Here is a 12,471-nt window from a genome sequence, read left to right on the forward strand (position 1 = left end):
CCTTACTGAAGCATTTAAAAATCACTTTACCTGACTATATCTCTCATTAAAAACTCAGATATATTCTTTTTTATTTTTTATTTTTTTTTTTCTTCAGCTAAGACAGCAAAAGAGATGATTTATTGTACACGTTACATTCAGCCACAACTGAGAAGAGAACTAGTCCACAGTTATCACAGGCCCAGGGCAAAGGACCAAAAGGGGCGGCTTGGATCCGAGCAAGGTCGGTCTCTCAAAGGTGGTCAAGGCGATCGGAATGGCCACAGATGTTCCAGGTCCACTGAGAAGTTCTAGATAGTAGACATGCAGTCCACAATTTGTACCAGCGTCCCTGGCCTCTGGCTTCCCTTGTTTCTGCTTCTGTGGCTTCCATGGGTGTACAAGTTTACTTGGACCTCTGCCTCATCTTTCTTCTTTTGTGCTTCAGCCTGCGCATTCGCTTCTTCCTCCACTTCGCTTTCATGGTGCAGAGGTTTCTCAAAAGATGGCGCTAAGGCCGAGAGCAAAAACTCAGATATATTCATTTTATGCTGGGAATTTCTTTTAGAGGGAGCCAAGCATGTATTAAATGTCTGAATGTCTAACTCTCTCACATACAGACATGGTTGGCTTAAGTACACATAGTTGCAGCAGACACACGTTCTAAGGTGCTACATTTACAGGAATTTAGTACTAAAACTCACGCTGTCTCTGTTTTATCATCCCTTCTCCCTTTAAAAGACCATAAAAATATACAATAAATTTTTTTCAATTAAGAATGAGAATTTAAGAAACTGTTAAGTTAATAATTTGTTAGAATTTTTTGTTTGCTGAATTTATTTTCTACTTACCATCTTCTGAGAATGTGAACTGCAGTAATGAAGGAACAAGGAAAGAAAGTGGGCTCTTTGAGTGGTTTATTTTCCTACATCTCTGGCTAAACCAACCTGCTTCTGCCTTAAAAAAATGAAAGAAGACTTGTAAGTGTAGGTACGTACCCCCATCACAGCAACTAGTATATACCCATGTTTACAAGCATTCTCAAATCTTAGTGAAATACCAATAACTGCAAATAAAGACATACTACTCAAAGTAAGTACTGAGCTTAGTCCTGTAATTAAAAATTTAAAAATGTATTTAACTAAAATCACTGCTCTCAATTAAACCAGCTATGTCTATTCCAGCAACCTCAACACTGCTATGTTAGTGAATTCACTTTATCTTAAAAATTTCTATTTGAAAGCAAGTAAGGAAATAATAGCCATAGTTTATAAGTGTCAAAAGTACATAGGATAGAGGTATTTTTATCTCTTCCCACTACTGCTAAATGAACATTTAAAAAACAGTAGCCACCCCCATCATAATCTACAGTCTGCCCCTCAATCATCGAATTTTGCCATCCTTAAATCTATAACAGAACCTTTTTGAATAGTGAACAAAACCAAGAGAAACTGGGTAAGGAAGAGATACACCATAACATAAAAAACTAACCTCAGTTCTAATCCTATCTCTGCCATTAATTAGTTGTAGGACAAATTTGGCGACTTCATGGGAACAGTTGACTCACTGGAAAAGACCCTAATGCTGGGAAGGATTGAGGGCGGGAGGAGAAGTGGACAGTGGAGGATGAGATGGCTGGATGGCGTCACTGACTCGAGGGACATGGGTCTGGGTGGACTCCAGGAGTTGGGGATGGACAGGGAGGCCTGGCGGGCTGCCATTCATGGGGTCGCAAAGAGTCGGACACGACTGAGCGACTGAACTGACTGACTGATGACTATGAGAACATTTGTCTTCTCAGTTTCCTACCCTTTAACTTATGAAAAAGGCAACAATATAGTTAAAGGGGAAAAAAAGAAGCAACTGGAGCAAAGACATTTCAGAGTAGGGAGAACACAAATGACCCAAAACACATGAAAAGATGAACAACCCAGCTAGTAATAAAAAAACAAATAATTTTCTTCTGATAGGTCAAAGTTAGTAAGTTTGAAAATCCCAGTGTTAAGAGTGAGGAGAGAGGGGAAAGGGATACAAGCACAGATGCTGCTCAGAGTCTACAATTCGTAACAGGGAACAAGGAAAACATAAAAGTTGAAATACATATACATGACAACACAACTATTAGAATTCAAAGTCTCCACACTAGAAAATATCTACACACGTGTACAAGGAGGCTTGCAGAAGAACACTTATTATATCATTATTTGTGAAACATGTAATAAAGACCTAGAAGTCCTTCAAGAAAGAGCTGTTAAATAAATCATATACATTCATTTTATGTACAATCATGCACCAATCACAAAGCATAACACCTATCTATCTATCAGATACTGACAAGGAAAAACGTTCAAGACAAAATTAAATGAAAAAAGCCAATTATGGGGAATTCCCTGGCGGGGCAGTAGTTAGAACTCGTGAACTTTCACTGATGGGGTTGGTTTCAATCCCTGACTGGGGAACTAAGATCCCACAAACCATGTGACTTGGCAAAAAAACAACAAAGAAAAAAAGAAAAATGTCAATTATGAAACAAAACATAAGCAATAATCCAAGTAAAAACATACACAGAAGTACACTATATGTTTGTATACATACAAATACATATACATAGATATTTAAAAACATATTTATAGGTAATCAAATGGAGAAGACAATGGAAACCCACTCCAGTACTCAAAGATGTTATGTATCATGTTCTACAAAAACATGTAAAGAACTGATAATGGCTGTTACCTCTGGGGAGAGGACTGGGTTTAATAGGTATAGTGTAGCCATGAAGGGCTACAACTTAAGCTGTATGTTTGACTACTTTCCATAAGAATATATTAATGTACTTATATAATCAGAAAATAAAGACAAAAGCTTATCAATCCATACCCCATCAAGAGGGAGGGAAAAAAAAAAGTTTATAAATGCCAGACTTACTTGATATGCTACTTCATATAAACAGCCATCCTTTCCAGCCAAGAAAATTCTGCCATTATCGGTGGAAGTTATTGTTAAAAGGTAAGTATTATCAGTAGGAAGAGAATATAAGGGATCTGGAAGCAATTGCATTCCACCACACATACTGTCATTGAGAACTCCAGAACCTATTTTTTTTAAAGGAAGAGTATAGGAATCACTTTATGAACTCTTTAAAAGTTTAACACAATCAGTGCATTGTCTTCAGGATTGATATTCTTACTGAATTCATGATATGCTAAAAAATTTCAAAACTGTATGTAAAATGTACATTTTAAAATTACTATAGTCTTATATAAACAATTTTATAATTCATGTTAAAACAGAATCTTCAGTATATATATAACATATATAAAATATATAGCATATATATAGAAAACATAGTAAAACATCAAACAGGAAAACTAAACCAAAGTATTAAATTTTGCAAAAAAAATAAAGCCTAGGGATATGGCAGTAATAATCACTAATTATTTACCTCTTACCCTCCCAATATTCATTCATTGGAGTCTCCGAAATTCAACATTATTTTACCTAAAATGTTACTAGGATGCAAAAGAAACCACTGAATGTTTTTGCAATAAATTAATTGATAGCATCTTACTTTAAGGGAAAGAATAATATATATTTCTGTGTTTCTAATGTTAAAATGACCACTTTAAAAAAAAAAGAAATTGAAGGCATTATTGAAAAATTACTAGTGGCAATTATTTCTCTTCTATTACCCTTCCTTTATATTGGACATTTTAGAAAGGTACATTAACATGGCAAATAATCCAAAATAATTTTTTTGTGGAGTTACTAATCTGAAAAATACTATATCTATAGGAAAGTATAATTTTCCTAAGAGCAAATAGCTCAGAAAGTTAACTTACTGAAAAAAATTAATTTTCAATTATAATATTAAATTGAGCAACATATTTTTATTAAAAAAAAAAACACAACATGTGAGTTGCTATACCTGTTTGCAAATTAGTATAGCTGAGTCCAAGAATCACTATATCCACAGGGGTTGCCAAAACCAGGAGGTGTCGTACGTGAGGTTGAAAGATGCCTAAGATAAAGTAAACATGAGTTAGGGACTATTTTCTGGAAAATACCCAACATTTAAGTATTAACAGAATATTATTACTTTAATATGAGCAAAGAATTGGACACAACTCAGTGACGAAATAACACAATAGATTAACTACCATATGAGAAGTGTGAACCTAATTTAATGTTGGTGCTAAAATATTACTGTGATCATTTAAATAAGCAAATAGTAGTTTAAAAAAACAGCTTAGAAACAAACACTACAGTATTTAATGATATTTAAATGAGGGTTACATTATAAAACAGTTTAGGTTTATTAAAATTAAAAATTTGTACTTCTATATTCATGTTCATAGCACTATTCACGAAACTCAAATGGTGGAAATAACTCAAGTGACTGTCAATTGATAAACGGATAAACAAAGTAGTATGTATATACAGTGGAATATTACTAGGCCTTAAAAAGGAAATTCTGACATATGCTCCAATAGTGATGAACCTTGAGGACATCATCCTAAGTGAAACAAGCCAGTCACAAAAAGAGATAGTACTATGTAATTCCACTCATATGAAGTTCATGGAATAGTCAAATTCACAGACACAGAAATGAGTTTATAGAGCAAATAAGTTTCAGTATCATAGCCAGATAAATTCACAGATTCAGAGAAGGCACTACACCAAGCACAAAATATTAAAATGTTAATTCATGCTAAACTACTGTTCAAATTTAAAAAGTCTGGAGTGGTATGGAATGGTACGTGTAATTATCACTCTCCACACTATAATATCAAAAAATTAGTGTGTCACTGATAAGAATATAAGCAAATATATCTTATGATAATGGACATCTCTTTATATGTATTCATTTGGGTTAAACGTCAGAAAACATAACAAAGCTTCTACCATCACTTGGTTTTACTTTCACTGATGAATACCAAAGGGGACAAAAGGTCACAATTTTGTGTTTTAAGATTCACATCAATAAAGCTGAAGGACAGACTTTTTACTTAATGACTTCAAAATATACCCAATATTTCAGAATTAGATTTAAAGGAGCTTGAAATTTATGAAAACTTACCAAAGATAACACCTTTGTTGTTGTATCAAAGACCATGCCATTTCAATTTTGTATTGAAAATTACATTTGAGTAGAACAAAGTTTAAGTATTTGTTTTAAGATGGACAATTAATATTTATTACGATAGAGGGCAGAAACAGCTGTTGACTTTCATATGAACAAGCTTTTCAATGAAGAAACAAAATACAGAAACATACAGCACAGTAAAGGCTACTATAAAATTCTATGTAACGGAAATACATTTATGTCAATTAGTATAATTTCAAAATGGCTAAATTTCAAATGACTACACTTCAAAAATTCCTACTAGGGTCTCGTAAACAAGTAAATCTCATCTATTATTTCCTTCTGTAGTGAGATGTATTTTAAAGAGATGTATATTAAATTTAAGTCAATCAATTCTGCTTGTCAGTAGCCATGATAAAACACCTAGCCTACTGAAGGTGAAATTTGTTTTAGGTTAAACAATGCTTGTGAATTCTCTTAGGATTTATTCTGTACTCTGTTCTCACAGCCACGGGCTACCAGGACTAAAAAGACACACAGACTAAAAATGTTTTTTTACATTATATTCAGTAATTATTGAAAAATGTATAATGCAAAAAACTTCAGGTAAATCAAGAAAGACTAACAAAAAGTAAGATAAAATTCAAGAATTTAACAATTTTGAAGGCAGACTCACTTATACTAAAAAGTGAGTAAACTGTTAAATATTCCTAATCACTTTTTATATTTCTAATTAGAAGTAATTCAGAACAAAACTTCAACAGGAAATGTAATAACTAAAATATGATTTCCAACAGTCCTAAAACATTTGGAATCCAAGGATATACAAACATAATTTCCAAGGATATACAAACATAATTTCATCTTTCTATTTTTAATTCTTACCAGGTTTTGGTTTCACAAGTCCCACAGCAAGAATAGTCTCACTAAGCCCATCAAAATAGGCAAGGTCTCCTCTGTCAATATTAGAAGAAAAACATGTTACACATAAAGAAAAGCTTTTATCTTATAATACTCTTTAAAACTATAGAATATATACATAGACAAAAAAGATTATAGAAAGAGCAAACAGACCTGTTTCAGTTCCAAGACCTAGGCACACAGGTCTGCCTAAAGCTACACATAAACCATGAAAAGGGGGAATGCTGGTTTCCACTCCAAATATCCTCCCCAGGTTTGCAAGTCTCCAGTAACAGCGATCTACTGCTGTGGCAAGGGCAAGAAGACCCTCTCAGAAGAATACAAAGTAAGGCTGAACCAGACTTTCCATGTGGGCAGGGACTACGCTTATCTTATTCAATACTGTTCAAGCACACAATGGTGTCTGATCCGTGATAAACTCAATGTAGTTGTTAAATGGGTATGTTACATGTCAACGGAAATATAAAACTTTTCATTAACACAAAAACCCACTTTAACTAAATTATTCTCACATCTATACATTTTGTAATTTTTTTTTCGTTTTCCTGAAGAGCTCAATGCCTAAATGAAGAGGTTCTATTCTTTACTGCAAAAATGAATACATATGTGTAATACAGCAAAGTGGGGCAATGTGCATGATACATGAAGAATAATCACAATATTATATCACTGCTATTATGACATATACCATTTCAACAATAAAAATAGCTAGGAAAAATTTAAATAAAAGGAAAAAAAAAAAAACCCCAGCCAACAAAATTAGTTAACTTGCAAGTTCTCAAGTAGTATCAGTTTTGATTCAATGACACTATATGTGTGTTTCTAACAAGTACATTAATTACTTAGGAGCAAGAGTAACAACTACATATACAGAACTTCCTCTGGTTATCTTGCCCCTCACCTAAAGATAATGTGATGGAGAAACAGAAGACAAAAATTTTTTCCAAATTGCCAAAGAGTAAAACCGTCAGATCAGGGCTTTCCTGGTGGCTCAGTGGTAAAGAATCCATCAGCCAATGTAGGAGACACAGGTTCAATCCCTGATCTGGGAAGATCGCACATGTCATGGAGCAACAAAGCCCATGCGCCACAGCGACTGAGCCTGTGCTCTAAGCCTGGGAGTTGCAACTACTGAACCCACGTGCTGCATCCACTGCAGCTGCATGCACCAAAGCCTGTGCTCTGCAACAAGAGAAGCCCACATACTGCAGCTAAAGAAGGCCCCATTCCCCGCAACTAAAGAAAAGGCCCTTGAAGCAATGAAGACCCAGCACAGCCAAAAAAAACAAAAACAAAAAATGCAGCACATCGATAAACTTTATATAAGCAAGAATGCCTTGGGCCTTCACCCAGACCCTTCTATATACATTAATTTACACAAGGTCAAGCCCAGAGAATAACAACACAACTGCTAAGATAAATTAACATCCTGCCACCACAGAGATATGCAGAGAAAACAGGTCTTTCAAAATGTCCAAAAAAAAAAAAAAAAAAAAAGTCACACCATCTCTCAAAGAATCAGTGATAGACTATCTTTACTACAGGCTATCAGTTTGGGAAACAGACTTCTACTCAGAGTGGTACCCAGATTCCCAGTATCACCTGGGAGTTTGTTACAAATGCAGATCCCTAGGTCTTACTCAGAATGACCATAACATAATCCACATTTTAACCCCATCCCCAGGTATTATGTATAGTGAGAAGCAGTGACTTGGATGAAAGATAAGCCAGGCAGCTTCTAGTAAGTAGACTACTAGTTGCAATAAAGAGAATTCTAATCATGCTAAAGCAAACCAGCCATAAATACATACCCATCTTCATAGTTCCACATGAATATGTCACTGTCAATGGTGAGCCAAGCTCTACCGATGGGAGGGAACACGCCCATCATGCAGTTACACTGCATGTCTGCGGTGGTGTGGATGTAAGGAAGAATGATTTCAACCCATCTTCCTTAAGCTTGTTTCAAAAGATTTTGGTTTAAAATCATATAAAACCACATAATTAAAAAACCATGACCTATTCACTCTTCAATAGGAAGAGCAAATGAAACATCTTTATTTCCAAAGAGTTTAATGAAAGCCATAGTGTATGACAGAAATACTTATAATTTATTATTTCTAAACAGGCTACCTGACCATTTAAAATATACACAAAATAACAAATGTAATGTTTTTGTCATTACTAACTTTAAAAAATTATTGATTCTGAGTAATATTGAGCTGACAATAAAAACTGTTTTACTGGACCTGTTTTTCCAACTGTATGAGAGAGTGATAAGAAACAAAAAACACTTGTTAAGCTAAAGTCATAGCTAGGTGACAATCTATATACAAACCTCATAAAAACTGAAAAATAGACCAAGATTTATGTAATTATATGACAATCAAACACCTGTGAAAACAAAATCATTTTCTAATTAAAGGAAATATTTCTTGTATTAATAGAGGATTAAAGAATATTAAGAAACTACGCAAGAGAAGAGTGAAAGATAAGAAGTATTATATATTTAGTAACACTATTTTACAAAGTCTCAGGGAGACAATGAAAACTAAAGGGAAAATATCAATTAGATTTTACTAGATTTTTCTATTTTTACATTTTCCATAATTTTTCATTTCTTTTCTATGTCACATTATATTGAAGCATGAAACCCTTTCACCCTCAAGAGATTAACATACAAAAGTCTTAAACTTTTTATATAGGATCTTGATGTCTTTATCATGACAGTTACAGATTGATTTTTATAAAAGCTTCCTAGCAAATAACTCTGTAGTCCTTTTATAGGGTGTGCTACATTTTAAGAAAAGCAAATAAAATCTTACTTTTAGAAGATAAGAAATCTCCTCTAACTTTTCAGTCTATGAAGAGGGCATTGTCAGTTTCTTATACCCTTAGGTGTAGATTCTTATTGTAACCCTTGGAAATGCAATCACTAATAAACTAAGACACCCGTAAGTGTGAAAATACACCAAAAACTTTTTGGGGTGTATTTTCAGAAGGAAATACCTGGAATTTTTTGCTTAAATATTTTCAGAGCCACTTCCCAGTTTTAAATGTTAAAATGGCGGGGGGGGGGGGGGGGGGGGAGGAACCATTGGCCTTTGAACTGAAAAAGCATGGTAGTAAAAACTTCCTTTCTCCACCCTACTTAATATCTATCACCTTACCATATGTCATTTAAAAATGCAGAATTAATTGTAAACAATTCACTCTCCTCAATGTCCCTTAACAATTAAAATGTGACTCAATTTTCAACATTCAATTTTATTACGAAATTTTCTAGGCACATGGCAAACTACCCATGTACTTCAAAGTATTTTAAATAAAATCCTTACATGAATTTGTACACAAAACACTAATTAGACACAAAACAAGAACTGTAATAATGAGAATACTAATTTTTAAATATTTTAAATAGTTAACACAAAGGAATAGGATACGTCCAAACTGTTCAACAAGCTCAGGTGGGAGAGGAACTCTTCGGATGGAACTGATGTCTGGGAGGTTGGGTACAGACAGCAAGCCAGGTCCTTGCAGGGGATAATCCATATCTGACATGCCAGAAACAGTGGGATTATCTACAAAACATAAAGCAAGAAACAAAGCATTTATTTAAAATAACAATGTACTGGGCATCAAATGGGCAAGCAGAAGTACTGCAGGCTACAAAAATAAAATTGTGAGTCTGGTGGTTCTAAAGGTATATAGAGAAAATAGTTCTGATCTCACAGAAAGGAGGCCTAAGGAATTCCAGCGTTGAGATGGGGTGCAATTACTGGTTTCAACACTGAAGTCTTTAACAAAGACTTGTCTCTGTAAGAAAAGAAATGGTTAGTTCAATAATTTATAGTGTTTTTCTATTATTTTACTAATCTGAAATGGGAAAAAAATTATAAAACTGCTTTACAGATAAAAACAACCGTGGACAAACAAAATACTGACTGGGGAAAAAACAGCATTTCCTTTCCCACTTAAAAACAACCCATGCCTTTTCCCATCACGCATTCCCCCATCCCCTTGTGCATGCAGGCTCAGCTGCATCCGACTCTGTAACCCCACAGACTGTAACGTGCCAGGATCCTCTGTCCCTGGGATTCTCCCTGTAATAATACTGGAGTGGGTTGTCATGCCCTCCTCCAGGGGATCTTCCCAACCAAGAAATCGAACCCAAGTCTCCTGTCGTTGCAGGCGATTTTTTATCCACTGAGCTACCTGGGAAGCCCCACCCCCTTCACCAATACAGGCACACTTCAGAGATGTTGTGGGTTTGGTTCCAGACCACTGCAATAAAATGAACATCCCCAGAAGGCAAGTCTCATAAATTTTTTGATTTTCCAGTGCATGTAAGTTATGTTTACACTATACTGAAGCATGCAACAGTATCGTTTAAAAAAAAAAAAAATGTATACACCTTAACTTAAAAAATACTCTATTACTAAAAAATGCTAACCATCATCTGATAAGGCAGAGTTGTCACAAACCAATTGTAAAATACAAAAACAAAAATCCGGTATCTGCAAAGTGTAATAAAACAAACAGCAATAAAATGAGGTATGTCTGTAATACCACAAAAGCAGTATTTTATTGGGGGGGGGGGGGGAATCAAACTACTCTATAAAGTGCTCTCAACTGGCAACTCTTCTCCTCCTCTAAAGCCCAGACACTAAGGGCAGGCATGGGGTGGTCTATTCCCTCGTAGTCCTGAACAAGGTGTTTTAGATCTGACTTATCATCTATTTTCTGCCTCTCTAAAATACAAAGATGTTGGGGGCAAGTGACATATAAAACAATTTTATGAAAAATTTAAAAATTTATACAACTAGAGAACAAATTCAGTCAATCCCTATGTATTGAGTATTCAGCTTCAAAAATCACCCGTAGTATGCCCAGTCATGTTTTATATGTATCAGTCCTATCCACTTCTTCCCTAACGAGTTTTCTGAAGCAAATAGAATGAAGACATTCTATTTAATATTAAAACATAATTTTTTGAGACACTTCACTATTTTTTAATTTAAAAAAAAGTTTTATTTTTGAACACCAAAAACATTTTATAATTGGGGTGTAGCCAATTAACAAGGTTGTGATAGCTTCAGGTGAACAGTGAAGGGACTCAGCCATACATTACATGTAGAATACTGTGCATGTTAAATGACAGTGGGAAATCAAAGAATGGAATTGTGAAAGCCTACAGAAAGAAAGTGTTATTTAATGGAGCCTGGAAGAACAGCTTAATAGGCAAAGAATAACATTCTAGAAATGATGACGAATACATGAAAAATTTAAGAGGGCGTCACTTATTATAGTAAATGTGTTAAATTCAGTATAACTGGAACAAGGATGTAAAGAATAGGATAGAAGAAGCAAAGATTTGGTTAGAGAGGTAGATGTATATAAAGGTGGAGAGGTTGGACTGGGGTGACATATGAAGAGAAGACAAGAAGATATGGACTGTTTTCACAGTTTGCTTTCAGAAATAAGGAGGTCAAAGGGAGTGGTGCTGTTCAAAATGAGAGCTGCTAACAGGTCACTCAGTTCTTACAAGACAAGCCCACTGGTGAGTAGCTGGCAGGAATAAATACTCCTTGCTTTGTTCCTGTCTCTTCTCTGATTATAAGTCAATGAATTTTATGAAACTGTTGGAGCTGTCTTTTAGGTTTACATTGCAAATATTGTCGTTGTTTAGTTGCCAAGTCCGGTCTGTCTCCTTTGTGATCCCACTGACTGTAGCCTGCCAGGCTCCTCTGTCCATGGGATTTCTCGAGCAAGAGCACTGTAGTGGGGGCTATTTCCTTCTCCAAAGGATCTGCCCAACCCAGAGATCAAACCCTCATCTCCTGCACTGGCAGGTGGATTCTTCACCACTGGGCCACCTGGGAATTATCCTGCTTAGAATATCTTGGTTCATGCTTACCAAAACCTTGTGCTTATCTTATTTACTCTCCTCTACTTTTCTCCAATTTTCACCTCACACAGGCGTCACTTCTTTTCTAGCAACTTGTGTGATTCTATGTGCCTTGAGGAGCCTGATCTTCATTTAACACCATTAAACAGAATATTGTACAGACACCTGTCTTTTGTTGGCACAACATCTGCCCTACCCTCCCTGTTCACCCATCATCACTTGTTTCCCTGTCCCCTTCCTTCATTCCGCTTGTAGTTCTTTTTCATACCCTTCAGAATTTCATATTACAGTAACACTACATATAAGAAGGGATTTCTTTCAGCGAACATAAACTTCCAAATTAACTTGGTTTGCTCTTCGGTTTTACTCCTATAGTGATGCGATATATTAACAAAGATGAAACTTGGATCAGGTGATCCTCCTCATCCGGGCTTAGCGATAAACACCTGGAGGTAGTGAGAAGCTCCTTAAGGTTAAAATATTTGCCTCTTTCTGCCTCAAATAGGGGCTTGCTCCTCGTTCCCAACCTCTCAATTGCCTGTGATGAAGGGTGAGAGGAGGAAAAAATTGAATATGGGCT

General features: G+C 35.3%; 1 protein-coding gene across 3 annotated transcripts in view; it reads right to left on the reverse strand.

The window, feature by feature from the left end:
* The window catches only part of NUP155 (nucleoporin 155), a 55,406-nt gene that overhangs the window by 42,425 nt on the left and 510 nt on the right, over window positions 1-12,471 (reverse strand). For 2 of the 3 annotated variants that reach the window (XR_010658987.1, XM_065905247.1), the window contains exons 2-7: window positions 9,427-9,564; window positions 7,795-7,891; window positions 5,948-6,018; window positions 3,905-3,997; window positions 2,905-3,071; window positions 831-936 (exon numbers count right to left, since the gene is read on the reverse strand). Coding sequence is in view for 2 of the 3 variants with exons in the window: in XM_065905247.1 (XP_065761319.1) it covers window positions 831-936; window positions 2,905-3,071; window positions 3,905-3,997; window positions 5,948-6,018; window positions 7,795-7,891; window positions 9,427-9,564 (672 nt within the window). In the remaining variant the exon portion in view is untranslated. Of the gene's footprint in view, window positions 1-830; window positions 937-2,904; window positions 3,072-3,904; window positions 3,998-5,947; window positions 6,019-7,794; window positions 7,892-9,426; window positions 9,565-9,715; window positions 9,800-12,471 lie in introns of all 3 variants that reach the window. The other variant, XM_065905248.1, reaches the window with a different exon arrangement.

The sequence above is a fragment of the Muntiacus reevesi genome, chromosome 14 (assembly GCF_963930625.1).
Source record: "Muntiacus reevesi chromosome 14, mMunRee1.1, whole genome shotgun sequence".
Taxonomy (NCBI): Eukaryota; Metazoa; Chordata; class Mammalia; order Artiodactyla; family Cervidae; genus Muntiacus; species Muntiacus reevesi.